A 14,967-nucleotide genomic window follows, 5' to 3' on the forward strand; every position below is an offset into this window, starting at 1 on the left:
TTCTTTTTTTTCTTCCAGCGCTCTTTTGGGTCTGCTTAGTGCTGCCAAAATTGATGAAATTTTAAGCGAACACTCACGAAAAGTAGCATTTATATCGAAAGTTTCCTGGCATCACTGGCTCACTCCAACAGGCGCAGCTGGTGGTGTTGGTGGCCACCCTTTGTTCTTTATTTGCCTTCGCTTCTCGCTCGGTTTTCTTCAGCCTTCGATTGGAATGGGTTGTCACAACCCAAACGCCAAAAGTCTTGGCGCGATTGTTTTTTTATGGCGCATGCTAATTGTTTACATGTTCCGGGATTATTTTTCAAGTGAGTGACTAACTAATGTGCAAAAGAACATGTTGCCGGTAGTTGGAAGCAATATCATATCTTAAGCGCTTTGAAATCGTTAGCGCAAGTGAAAAGATATTGATGGCAACTTTCGTTAAGCAGTTAACCTGTCATCTTTCGTGTGGATGTGTGTGCCACCAAAATGATGAGAAATGGTCTCGCAAAATAGAAATTATGAACAAAAGTGCATTAAATTTGATATTTTTGGCCAGTTAATGGCATAAATTTGCGTGCTTACTTGAAGCAGTGCTGATGCTGGTAAGTTTATAGCCTTAATACACAGCTAAAAAAGTAGTAATCCAGCTGCGTGTAACAGGCCTGGGTGTAAAACAAATATTGCATTATTTTATACAATTTTATGTGATTTTACACCCTGAAATATGTAGCCCATCAGTATGGGAAACCTACTTGACCGAAATGTCAAGCTCAACTATGCGTTTATCTTTACAGCTTTACATTGGTCTGATGGCCGAGTGGGCTAAGGCGCAAGTCCTTACTGTTGGTGCTGGGTTTGAATCCCGTCGGTTGCAACTTTTTTTTTGTGTTTGCAAAAATTTTACATGCAGTGTGTAATATTAAATGTTTATTTTGACGAAGGTGACGTGCATGCTTTTGCATGCGATTTTACCATAGGATTTTTTGCTGTGTAGTATTTTTGGCGCTTTAATCGAGCTTCAAACTCTTCATATGACGAAGATAGGTGTTTGATTAGAAAGGGTATATTTCCCCTAATTTATAAATTTAGGTCATTGCTTATTTTGTTTCAGGTTTTTTTAAGGGGCGGTTATCAATTTTTTTATTTTGAAAATTTAGCTTCTAATTTGAAATCCATTCAATTTTGATATTTTCCTCAACCTTGATCAGAAATACAAATTTGAATGGCATATAAAAAAAAAACCTAGAATCCGTTCAAAATTTTTTTTTGTCACCTGGTAATTTTATTTGAGTGAAAATCAACCACATTTATTGTTCCACTGTTTAAAAACATAGTTAATATTTAATGAAGGATTTAAAGGGCCAATCATTGAACAACTTTCAAGGGCCGTCGCGGACCGAATGAAATGGCTTCATGGGCATTGATTTTACATTTTCATTACATTGTTCTAATTCCCGAAGTTTTCAGCACTATATTTATTATGAATGAGTTTAGTTCATCGAGTTTGTAGAGAATATTATAAGCGTTCGATGGAACCTTACACTATTGTAACTTTTTTCCATTTAATGATGCATCATTTCTACTTGGAAACTGTGTTACAATAGTTACTCAGCAAGTCTTAGTAATTTCGTTACACCTTCAATCCATTCAGCATCTCTTATCGCACGCACACTTTGACATTACGGTAGTCGTAATGACCGTAACCACGTCATGGACGTGCTCCACATTTTTTTTTGCCTCTCCGCGTCCAAGTCCCCAAATGAAAAGTTCACCGTCCTACTACGGATGGAGTGAACTTGCAGCATCTGCTCTCATTGTTATTCCGGTCAAGTGATAGTGGCTCACAAATACCACAGAAAAAGGCCCTGGCATTTGAAAAAAAAAAAACAGTTAAAACAAATGAAAGGGGCATCATGATGACACGGCGAATACGGTGAGCCAAAGATCAGCTGTAGCTTAAACTTTGGGACGGTTTCGAAATGCTTGAGTGAAGGGGGAAGGAGGAACAGGGACGCGTACTTCGTAGATTAAACTACAATAAATAAGGTTTAAAAAACGTTGACTTGATTACAGCTGTTAGTGGCAATGAGAGAATTGTATATGTTTGCACAACGGCTCTTGAGAGGCTGGTGTGAACTATAGGCTTATTTGCAATGTAAAAAAAAACAAATATTATTTTAAAACTGAAGCAAAGAAGTGATGAGATATCGTAGAATCGTGGTAATTAATCATTTAATTTTAAAATTACTATACTAGAGCGTATTCTAAGTATGGGCAGCTTATTAAATTGTTTATTTTTAAACATCTTTAGACAACAAATTTAGTTTTTTTTAAAGGTCCAATAAGCTATTGTGTTTCATATGTTTAGAGGTCTTTTTCAAAAATAAAAATAAAAATCTAGAAATAGTTGTAAGGCCGATGAGAGATTATTTAACTTTTTGAACACAATTATCCTAAATTTATTAAAATATTCTATAACATGTGTTAATAGTGACTTTCTCGCAAGTCAGCCAAGTTCCAGTGTGCGGCTAATCTTTCCACTGACAGCAGATGTCTGTCTACGGGTGTGTACGGTATCAGTTCAACGCTGTACAATCCTCTGGCAGTCACACCGACCGTATACGCCGTCCGTTTGTTCTCAACCCGTTCGTTCTTTGTTTTGTTGCCAAAGCTGTTGCCCGCGTCTGCCGAGAAGAGTACGGTGAACCACAATATATACGGTGACCCCGGTGCCTCCGTAATCGTCTTCTTCTCGTTCCATTCCGGACTGACAAGTGGAACCTGTCTAGTGCCTCCGGGCCGGGTTCGGCCGGTTTGTGTCCAGATTTGTGTGGTTCGTACTTTATCACTGTCCAGGGAATGCTTCGTTTAACTGCGGAATAGAGGAAGTTTTGTTTCCTTAGATTCATTTCGCAACTTTAATTTCATTTGCAGTGATTTTTAAATTTAATCACTCTTTTCAAAATAAAATCCTTTCCATTCTTAATTGAAAGGGGGGAAACGTTCTTTGCACACCAGAAGGGCGAACGATACACCCGAGTGGAGCAGATTTTACGCAACAATTACCCCATTAGAGCACTTTATCAGCACTCCACCCCCGGGTTGAGAGTGTTCAGTGGCATTCCAAGTTCATCCCTGACCTGACCTGAATCAATTTCTTGCGCCCATCCATCATTATCCTTTGGGGTATGGGGTTGGTTGGTCTAGGCTGGGTCTGCCACGAATCCGCTTTATATTTCCAGCTTGGTGCGCACCACTGTGCCTGTTGACCATAGACAAGAATATTGTATTTTTATGGCTTAAATGTGTATTTTTTACCTCAGAAAATCCTAGGATTATATTCTGTCTTATTGAAACGCTCAAAAGCTGAATTTCAAAGAAACAAGCAGTATTTTGATAAAGCATTTTTAATATATTTAGTTACAATTTATTTCCTACAGTAAACAACTAAAGAAAGAGAAATACATATTGCTAAATATTTTTGATTAAAAACCCGATTTAATATCACCAGAGGTGAAATAGAGCCTTTCTTACAAAATGATGAAACTCCGAGAAATATATTGGTGCAATTAATTTTTCAGAAACATAATGATACCATCCAGTGAGAATTTTACCTAAAGCTTCGAATCTTTTTAGGCTAAACCTCAAATGCCATTTTTTTTTAATTTCAGAAGTACATTATTTGTCGCAAGATATTTAAATTTAATTAAGAAAATCATATTGGATTGACATTATTAGAAAAAAAATAAAGGGCACTCAGTCTTTATTGATAGTCTATGATTAACTAAAAAAATATGTATCGCTATTGCACTTTGTCGATCAATTATGAGAAGCCAGAAAGAACACTTTCACGCGCAGCGTAAAACGCGCAAGCGTAAAAGCGCTGGCGTTGAAGCTTCGACTTGACGACTTGTCGAGCTTTCGAGCGAGAACGAGCCGGGACTTCGAATTTGATGTTCAGTATATGATTTTGTATAAATCCAAAAATTTAATAAGAAAAAATAGGGTAAAAATCTCTGGAAATACATTTTGGAAAAGCTTCAAATTTTGGGCCCAAACAGTTTATGGCGCATGTTTTCGAATGGCTTTTTGTTTGAAACTGAATTCTTTAAATTTGATAGTGTTATCTGTAAAATAGTCCAAAAAATACCTCTAAAAATGGCTTTGACCACATTTACTGGTCGAAAATTGTGAATCGAAAAATAAAATGTTCGTCTCCGACCCCACGGCTACAGATCTGACTTATAAAAATTGTGGGTATTACGAGCGGTTCACACAAATTTTTAAGAGCGGATACAGACATCGCTCATGTATTTCAGAAAAAGAGCTCTCAAAAATCAGACTCTGAGTTCCGGGTTTCGGGCCAAAATTCAATCGAAAGAGCGCATCTAAAACTTCAATTTAGTAATAGGATTTTTTCCTGGGACGAATCCTCGCCGAGCACGAATTTTTTAAGATTTCGGAAAAAAGCGTTTTTCCAAAAGCAAACCTTAAACCTTTCTTTTGTAAGAAAGGCAAAAAACATGAATGATCTTAAATTTCGAAAAAATGATAAGTATAATAGTTTCCCTTGTTTAAGTTATAAAAATCATAACGATTTTTTGTGATGTTGTTTGTAGTTGCTTGATAGAGAATGATTTAATTTTGGAACATAAATTGTGAAACAAGCAATAACAAGAAAATGTGAATAGACATATGAGCGATTGAATCGGCTTGAATCGGATCCTCTCCGATTTCAATGAAACTTTGTAGACATGTTTTCCTATGTGTATTTAAATATTTCTATAACTCGAAGTCGTTGCATCGTATCAAAAAGTGGTAAAAGACAAACTTGTAGGAAATTTAACGGGCTTTCCAAAAAACACTGAAAGAAAAAAACACGCCACTTTTATGAGATTTTTTGATTTTTAAGTTTAAAAGTCAAATTTGAAGTTGAGCACAGGATTGTTTTTTGTTCCAATTTTTTTCTGAAAATAGCCCAAGATGTTACAAAAAGACTAACAAAAAATGCAGGATGGAGCAACTCACCTAAAAAAATACAAAAAGCATTTACTGAAACTGTTTTTTTTTAAAGTGCTATAAACGTCAAAATTTTCAAAAGCCGAATACGGGAATCGATTCTCCAGTCAATTTTACATAAAAGTCTCCATATTGATCACTGTCCTAAGTCCAATCCTTGTGAAGTTACAGCGGTTTTAAAAATAAAAATGTTGAAAAAAAAAATGGGTTTTCGATGGTTTTTGACAATTTCTATACGACAGACTTGACTTGTCTCGTAAATATTTTTACCGGAAAGCTCGTCCAATTTCCCATAAGATTGTCTTTGACCACATTTCAATTTTAAGCTAATTGCATTGCTCATAACTGAAAAGAGAATATTTTTTTCAGTGTAGTTCAGTGGATGGTAGTAACCCGGATAGTAAATTAGCTCAAATCATCAAAAAACGAGTTATTTCGAAAAGTGGTCAGAGACAATCTTATGGAAAATTTGACGAGCTTTCCGGTTAAAATATTAACGAGACTGAAAAATCAAGTCTGTCATATAGAAATTGTCCAAAACCATCAAAAAACCTATTTTTTCAACATTTTTATTTTTAACTTAAAAATTAAAAAATCTCATAAAAGAAGCGTATTTTTTTTTTCTTTCAGTGTATTTTTTCTGAAAGCCCATGGAATTTCCTACAAGTTTGTCTTTTACCACTTTTTGATACGATGCAACGGCTTTGAGATATAGAAATATTTAAATTACGAATTACAAAAATATTTAAAACACTTTCTCAAATGTCCTTATCGAGTAAAACTGGCTCCATATACACAAAAATGGCTTACATAAGCGTAGGATAACATGTCTACAAAGTTTTATTGAAATCGGAGAGGGTTGAGAAAAAAGAACCTAAAAAATTCCTGTTTTGGGCTGGAATTGCTCATATATGAAAAACATTAAACGGGTTGTTTTGGGTAAAATACCCGAAGAATACAAAGTTAGGCAGAAGCTATACAAGGTAAATAAAAAAAAATAAGAAATAACAAAAATTAAGATCTGTCATTTTTTTTCGTAGAGCAAAACGTTCTCAAAAGTATCTCCAGAACAGCAAAAAATAATGTATTTTGGCCATTGACATGACCAAAATGACAAATCAAAATTTACAAAACATTAAAACCGGTATCAAAAGCCCATCGCGTCCCTGGGGACTCGCGGTCATTCCGGGTTGGGGTCGATTCCGTCAAAATGTAAATGATTATGCCTGGAATCGTAAACTTCGAAGATTGAAATAATTCCCATACAAATGGTTTTATGTGAAAAGGTCTTATAAAAATAGGGAATCCCATAGCTTAAATTTCTAGATTTGTTTTGGGGGCATCATTTCGACACAATATTACCTTAAATCTGGAGAAACATTTAAAAAAATGCATAAATAAGCATTTAACAGCTTGAACTATTTTGCAAATTCCGAGACAATAGGTAACTATTGTAGGTAGCAAGGATGCCAGATGCACAGATTTGTATGTGTTTCACAGACATTTGAGCTTTTGCCAGGCATTTTTTGAGGTGCACAGACTTTTAAAAAAACTTTATTAAAATAATATTTTGTCGAAATATCAACCGAAACTTATTTCGTTAATCTTCAAAAAACGCAAACGCAATGATGGATTTCCATGACTGTTAATTGATATCAGTGCTGTTAAACGTTTAGATTAACGACGTTTAACTTAACGGAATCGTTAAAAGTTAACATAAACGTGAACGCGAACGGAGCCTACGTTGATCTTAACTTTAACGCGAACGGAGCACGTTAATTAACGTCGTTAATTAACGCGTTGATTAACGCGTTAATCTTTGTGAGGCTCCGACTTTGAGGGCCTGTATCTCCCAAACGGTAACATCTAGCGGGTTACTTCCAGTTGCATTTTACTGGCATTAACTGTGACTATGAGTTCCCGGTGAGGTAATTTGTTCAAAGTGGCCACCGGTTCCGGCAACCCGGAACATCCGTCAAGCATGTTTTTTAAAGTTTTTGTCGTTCAATCGTCATTTGAGCCAATGTTATGAGACGTTGTTTGTAGTACATAGGTATACTGACTATATTGGGTCAGTTCAGGGTATCCGTGGCCACTCCGGAACCGATTCCATGGTACCACGCAAATTGATCCGACGATTGTGATATTCAAAAGTCGACCTGTTGCTTATCAAACTTCGTATAGTTAAAATCATTAATCATCCATTATCATGCTGTGCCCTTTGACCCGATCGGCCCACTCCGGAACCGGTTACCGGTGGCCTCGGAGGAAGTGTACTGAGTATAGAAAAAGTCCTTTCATGTGACATATCAAACTTCATGAAATTGAAAGTTATGACCACTTAGATGCATGTCAGTGCCTTATGATTCAGTATGAAGATTTTTTATATTATTCGGGAAATATTTCCGATGCACTTTTGTATTGGTTCCGGTTTACCAGTCTTTAAACTCCAGTGCGCTTGCAATTAGTAGGCTACAAGATGGTACGCAGTTGAAGTCCCATTGCACTGTATCCAAGTAGGCCAATTAACCAGCTGAATTCTACAGGTTTGGCACTCTCGCCGGTTACCATTGAAACTCGATCAGAGAGCCAGTAGTTGCTGTTTATTACGTCAATTGTCAAATTTGCCTAATTTTTAGTTCAAGGCCTCCCAGATTTTGTTATGGAACCACTTCTGAATGTTCTGTCGATGATTTTAAAACAAGCCAGCCAAACCAGTGTATAGCTAATATATATTTTTATTAACATAAAATTCTTCATAAGACGTCGGCACTTTCTCTATGATGCAGGAGAAGCGAGAGGGGGGAGGGGTAAGCACTGTAGCCTCCAGTGACCGATTCCGGAAGGATCAACCCTGAAGACGTCAGTTTGTCCTTCGTTGGTTATAATTTTCAGTTTCATGAAGTTAGATATGTCACATGAAAGGACTTTTTCTATACTCAGTACACTTCCTCCAAGGCCACCGGTAACCGGTTCCGGAGTGGTCCGATCGGGTCAAAGGGCACAGCATGATAATGGATGATTAATGATTTTAATTATACGAAGTTTGATAAGCAACAGGTCGACTTTTGAATATCACAATCGTCGGAACCATTTGCGTGGTACCATGGAATCGGTTCCGGAGTGGCCACAGATACCCTGAACTGACCCAATATAGTCAGTATACCTATGTACTACAAACAACGTCTCATAACATTGGCTCAAATGACGATTGAACGACAAAAACTTTAAAAAAACATGCTTGACGGATGTTCCGGGTTGCCGGAACCGGTGGCCACTTTGAACAAATTACCTCACCGGGAACTCATAGTCACAGTTAATGCCCGTAAAATGCAACTGGAAGTAACCCGCTAGATGTTACCGTTTGGGAGATACAGGCCCTCAAAGTCGGAGCCTCACAAAGATTAACGCGTTAATCAACGCGTTAATTAACGACGTTAATTAACGTGCTCCGTTCGCGTTAAAGTTAAGATCAACGTAGGCTCCGTTCGCGTTCACGTTAATTTTAACGATTAACGGACGCGTTAACGTTAATTAACGTTTAACAGCACTGATTGATATATTTGAATTTGAGACAAATGCACAGACTTATATACTTTTATACAGACATTTTAATAAACCACGTGGCATCCCTGGTGGGGAGGATAGCTTTTGTTTAAAACTTTGAATTTTGTAGACAATAAACTGAGTCTAGAGAAAATTGATTCTATTCGGATTTGTTGGCATCCACTTGTCTGAGGACCAGCGACCAAAAGCGGCCGCTTTCTGGAAGTTGCTCTGTTTGGTCTGCTCCGATATTCACCGTTGAGCCGCCAAACGAACGCCCGGGATGTCCCTTTTTCCGTTACGCTCATTTAATCCGAAACCCCTCGAGTCGCACCGCTCTGCGCCACTCCTACCACCGTTGCTTGATCCGCACGTGGCCGGAATTATAAACCCCGAGGAAATCCGTACTCTCTCGGTCATCAGCCTTCCGCTCGAACGCCTCTCTAGAAGGGGCGTCGCCGTGAAGGGTCACACAAACGCCAAACCAGAGGGGGTGGCTCAGCTTGCAGCTTTTGGCATTTTGAAAGGGAACCACCTCACCAGATGGTGCCACTGCAGTGGAATCTCTTGAATCGGATGCAATGAGAATTGTTATTAATGATTTTATTAAATTCGATGAAATAACTTTTCAACACTTTTTTCCAGAACTGTGATGTGCACCTGCAGGCCGAGATCGAGGTGCTGAAGAACGCCCTGGCCGACAAGCACTCCCAGCTGGTGGCCATGGAGAATGCCTGCCTGGTGGAGAGTGACCGCCAGGTCGAGCTCGAGGACAGCATCATCGCGTGGCAGGACAAGTACGAGCGGCTGTACGAGTCGCACAAGCGCGTCCAGAAGGTGAACCAGAACTTGGAGGACAAGCTGCTGAAGCTGGTGGACCGCAACGCTGGCGAGCGGGCCCAGCTGACCAGCGATGTGGCCACGCTCAGTGTGCGGCTGGCGCAGGCCAACTACAACGTCCAGAGTCTGAAGCGGGAGATTGTGAGTATTTACAGGTTATTTCTGCGTTTTTAGCGATTTCTTTTTAATATTAAACAATGGTATTTCAAACAAAACCTCATTCTAAACTGTGGTCAACCACGGTTGGCCGGTCCCCAACATATTCTGTTGCACGACGAGAATAGTTTAAATATTTGCCAGACAAACATCAACAGATTCTGGTTGGGTTGGGTCAACCACGGAGGGTTTGAGCCACAAGCTGACAGCATTTAATTAACCATAATCCACTGATTGACCCATGTAAAATGGATTAAGACAACTTTAGAGCCTCAACCAGCCGCTGCTGGTTCTATTTATAGGTTCTTGAGATAACCTCAGGGAGAAGATTATATGCGATATGGCAGAGTGGAATTCAATTTGTCATCGCTCTTGTGAATGAATTAAATTTCCCTCATCAAAATTTCATCTTTCCGAGCTGACACAAAATTTATAAATTTAAATTTAAACCTCTTCTTTTCACTTTCGTCGCTTTTTTGCTGAACCAGAACCCAAAGATTGAAAGCAGCGGCACTCTGTCAGATATCCGTAATTTAATCAAAACAAATACGAACCTTGAAACTTGTTCTGCTGTTTCCCCTCCCCCTCCCCCACGGAGAACGAGTTTTCGTGTGTTTTTCATTCTTGGGAAAAAATAAGTCACCCCCAAACCCATCCGAGTCCCGCCTTCCAGGGGGGGGGAATTGGATTTCGCTTACGGCAGCAAGTATCCAGCAAGTGAAAAGTAAGTAACAAGTAAACCGTCAGAGTTGGAACAAATTAGGCGCAATTTTTCACGCTTGGAAGAAATTCTTCGAAACGGTTCCGGTTCTGTTTTGGGATTTTTCCGGAGGAAATGTGAGCGTTTTTCTTTTCTTTTTAGTCCTTTGGAAGAACGCGAAGCATCCTAATGAACATCCCTAGCTCGCGCCCCTCAGTTTACCTTGCAAAGATGCTCAAAGCAGATCCAGATCCTCAAAGTTCTGCGTACTGCAAAATGGAAAATAATTGATTTTTCCATTAAAAATCCACTTTGTTACGCTAAAGCATCCTCTCGTGTGGGCTCCAATCGTTACCATCAAGAAATGAATACTCAACTCGAGAAAAGAGAACGATCCAAGTCGAATAAGAGTCCTTTCGAGGGAACTGACTGTTTTTCATTTGTTGCAATTTATTCTATCGTACCCGCTTACTTCTTGAAACATTTCCCATTTTCCACTTGCCTCCCCCGCCAAGCGTCAACTTTGTCTTGCCGAAGAAAATCAACATCAGATGGCTTCTGCAGAAAGAAGCTTTTCAATTTAGGATGGGTGGGTTGAGGTTGAGGGGTGCAAGATTAACGATTTCGAACATTTCCTGACCTGGAAGAATGTCGGTGATGCGGTTCGACGAGTTTTGCGCTCGGATTCGGAAGTGAAAAGTTTGGCGAGCTCCCATTGTGAGCTGGAAAAGTTGGGGCACCGATCTGTCTTGCCGTGTTCGTTGGAATTCGGGGGAATGTTCCGGGAATCTTGAATAAAGTTCCTGGAATTGTGTTTGTGATTTGTGGTTCAGTTGCTTTCTTGTTGAGCAATACTTTGCTCAATCAGGTGATAATACAGCTGGGATTGGGATTAGGTAACATTTATTAAAGTCAAATTTCAATAAATATCTGAATGAAATTGAATAGCAAAATTATTCAGAGCATAAGAGCTATTCTTCACAAAAACCAGAAATATTTTTCATTTGTATTTTTTTATTTTACTAAAACTTTTCAGGGGACTTCTTCTTATGAAGCCATTATGCATCATTGGATTGGCTATATTATAGGATGTAACAAAAATGACTTTTTGGCGGGCATTCAGGGGTTTGTTTCGGTGGGCATACTAAGCCCAAATCCCAAATATGAGCTTGATTGGACGTAACAGGAGCTGGCGCTCCGCCCTTCAATTTTAGAGGGGATTTAATCCGTAACAAAAGATTTTTTCAAAAATGACAATTTTTGAGGCATTTTGGCCACTGAAGCGTTTACCAAAAACATCACTGGCGTGTAGGCCAGATCCTTGCGCTACTTTTGGTATATATAACAATGAAGTATGGAAAATCCTGGAGCTCGGTACAGACCTTCAAAGTTTGGCATTTTTTCGAAAAATCGGCCCCGGCAAAATCAAATGGCGTCTCGGGCGTCGCGAGGTGCGACGCATATCTTTTTTGCCGGGGTCGATTTTTCGAAAAAATGCCAAACTTTGAAGGTCTGTACCGAGCTCCAGGATTTTCCATACTTCATTGTTATATATATCAAAAGTAGCGCAAGGATCTGGCCTACACGCCAGTGATGTTTTTGGTAAACGCTTCAGAGGCCAAAATGCCTCAAAAATTGTCATTTTTGAAAAAATCTTTTTTTACGGGTTAAATCCCCTTTAAAATTGAAGGGCGGAGCGCCAGCTCCTGTTACGTCCAATCAAGCTCATATTTGGGATTTGGGCTCAGTATGCCCACCGGAACAAACCCCTGAATGCCCGCCAAAAAGTCATTTTTGTTACACTCTACTATATAAGTTTCTATAAAATTTTGGCAGCAAATTTACTAATCGAATTGGTATCTTCGACAAAGTTGTAGGTATTAGTTACGACTAGTCGGAAAAAATTACAATCTTAAAAAATATATAACAATTTTTGATTAACTTTTTACTTTTTTAATTTCAAAAATATTGTTTTCCAAATAATCTGAAAATTTTACGAATGTTTCATGTTTAAACATTGAAAATCGGCTCATTGCTCATGGCCACTATTTTTAAAATTTGGAAAACTGCAAATATTTCGTTAAAATCAAACTTTCGGTGGCTATATCTTGAAAACGGAGCACTTTACCAAAAAAATTGTAAAGTAGGTCAAAATTTGTTTTTGTTTGAAATTTCGATTTTTTTCAAAAATCTCTATTTTTTCAAAAAATTATAACTTGGCGGCTGATTTTTTTATCATACTTCTCTATGGCTCAAAAGTTGCGGGTTTTGGTCCTTTAAAACATATCAAAAAAATCTAGAAAATCAAAAAATACGTATTTTGGGAAATTGAGTTTTTGTGAAAAACCAAGTTAACAAAAAAATCGGCAATTTTTTTTCCGTGTACCTATTTTTTTCTCAATAGTCCTCAACAATACCTACAACTTTGCTGAAGACACCAAATTGATCAGAAATTTCACTCAAAAGTTACAGCTGTTTGACTTTTTACGTATCATTTTTGTATGGCCAGCTGCCAAAATTGTATGGAGACTTGTATGGGTGAACCAATGACACAAAATAGCTTCTTTGGTCATAGGGAAGACCCCCACAAAGTTTGAGCCAAATCGAAAAATACGAATAAAATCCATTTCCGGTTTTGGTAGAGAATTTCTCTACATAATTTGGAAAATGTAATGATGCTGTCAGAATAAGGCCAATGCAAATATTTTTCAAAGTTTTATTTTTGCTCTGGCCAAAGGCAAAAAATAAACCAAAAATTTCAAATCCTTAACATTGTTCCAAAATTTCAATGAAAAAAGTGTTGTAAAATGTTTTACATAGTACAGTTGTTTAACAATCATTAGCTTTACAAAAATCCATGTTCTGACGAAAAAAAAAATTCTTTTGAACCTGTGCATCGAATTTTCACCACTTCAGAAAATGTTTTAATTGTTTCAATCAGACTCAATGTCATCAACACCACAGGGAAATGCATTTTAAATTGTTTTCAGTTGATTGCACGTCTAATTTCATTGATATTTTGAAGTTTTTTTTTGAAAATATGCATTTTTCTCCTGATTTTTCGAGCCAATATCGAAGGGCGGCGGCCAATTCCACCTCGGGATACAAACTCATAAAAGTTGGATCACGAAAAACGAAACGAATGCTTGGCTACGTTCTGATTCAGGCAGATTAAATATCGTTGAAATCAAAATTTTCGTCAATGTATCGCAAATAGTTTTTTTATCGCTATTTTTGAATTTGAAATATAGAAATGTTGGCTTAAAATTTCAATTTAAATAGATTTTTGTTTTTGTTTTTGCACTCACAAAAAAAAAACATTTATAAATATTTGCAGTGGACTAGTTGTTGGAAAATAATTTCGCTTGGATTTTTCATTTGTTACATTTAATTTAAAGGTTAATTTACACCGTCACATATTTTTTCAGATTTTATGTCACCATTTCAATATGAGAAAATACAAAATTTCCATAAAAACACATCCACATTCAACTAATTACCATTCTTTACCTAAAAAAATAAAAGCAATAAAACTGTATTTTTCTTTTTTCTATTTTTTTTTCAAATAACGAAAATGATCAAAATATAGCATAAATTTCAATAAACGCCAACCGATAGATGTATTTTTGAGTCATTTGATTTAGAATAACGATGCTTCGAAATAAACCACATTCAACCCAAAAATAGATCATTTCCTTTTCCCTCACAAAATCAAACCGGAACCGCTCGCTACGGTTAAGTTCGCAACGCCAAAGTCAATGTCCATGTCCTCCGCTTGGTAGTATATATATCTTCTAGCACGTACGACACTTTTCCACACTTTGTTGATGGGAACCCCCCGTAGAGGGAAAACCATCAACCATAAAGAACGGAAATATCCACCGATTGATTTGTCGATAAAAGCGCACGGCGCGTGTTGAAGTTCCCGAGAAAGCTTCATCTTCCTCTGCTTTGTCGTCTGCCTAACCTCAATATAAAACTACCAACTTCGAACTGTGATGTCTGACCAAGTCCAACAAAGGAAAAGCAGGAAAACTTCATTCTCATCGCAACTGTCTCTGCTCGCCAGCGTGAGAGTGTGTGTGTGGTGGAAAATCTCGGAAAAAGCAAAAATGAATCCGGAACTATGAATATCTTATGTCAATTTCCCTCAGTTTTGTCGAATAGTTTCTTCTGCCACAATCTCTCTCTTTGCGACTGGAGTGCCCTCCAGAACTGCCGCTTTCAATTCTGATCCTGGCACAGCCAGTTGCAAATGGTGCAGAACAATTCTGACCACGGCGAGTGAGCATCTTGGAAATTGGATAAAGGTTAAGTGCACGAACAGCACAATGTCTGGTCACGTGGACCAGTTTGCCGATGATGAATTTGCTTCACTGGGTTGGAAAATTACATCTGATCGTGAGTGTTTCTAAGTGTTTTGTATGATGGATTGTACCCATTTGTCATTAGTTACGATCGAGTTGATGGTGCAATTCAGTAGAACTCTGCTTTTTATCTTTGATGTTAATTGTATCTTTTGTTAATGTGACTATATTTCAAAAATTGTAAATTAGGTTCTAAGAACAAATTTTTTTTTAAATAATTGATATGTTTTATTCCGTTTACTCACCAAGAAGCAGAAAGTTCATCAACCACAACCTTTCCGTGAACTCGTTATCGCCACCGGCGGCAGGGTTGATTTTGAATGTTGCCCTCCTTGCCCTGGGTCAGGTACCAGC

General features: G+C 37.9%; 1 protein-coding gene across 4 annotated transcripts in view; it reads left to right on the forward strand.

Moving 5' to 3' along the window:
- Window positions 1-14,967, forward strand: part of LOC120425129 (tight junction-associated protein 1) — an 80,620-nt gene that overhangs the window by 10,827 nt on the left and 54,826 nt on the right. For 3 of the 4 annotated variants that reach the window (XM_039589553.2, XM_039589556.2, XM_039589554.2), the window contains exon 2: window positions 9,196-9,531. In XM_039589553.2, coding sequence (XP_039445487.1) covers window positions 9,196-9,531 — 336 coding nt within the window. Of the gene's footprint in view, window positions 1-2,683; window positions 2,819-9,195; window positions 9,532-14,967 lie in introns of those variants that run through there. The other variant, XM_039589555.2, reaches the window with a different exon arrangement.

The sequence above is a fragment of the Culex pipiens genome, chromosome 3 (genome assembly GCF_016801865.2).
Source record: "Culex pipiens pallens isolate TS chromosome 3, TS_CPP_V2, whole genome shotgun sequence".
In the NCBI taxonomy this organism is placed as follows: Eukaryota; Metazoa; Arthropoda; class Insecta; order Diptera; family Culicidae; genus Culex; species Culex pipiens.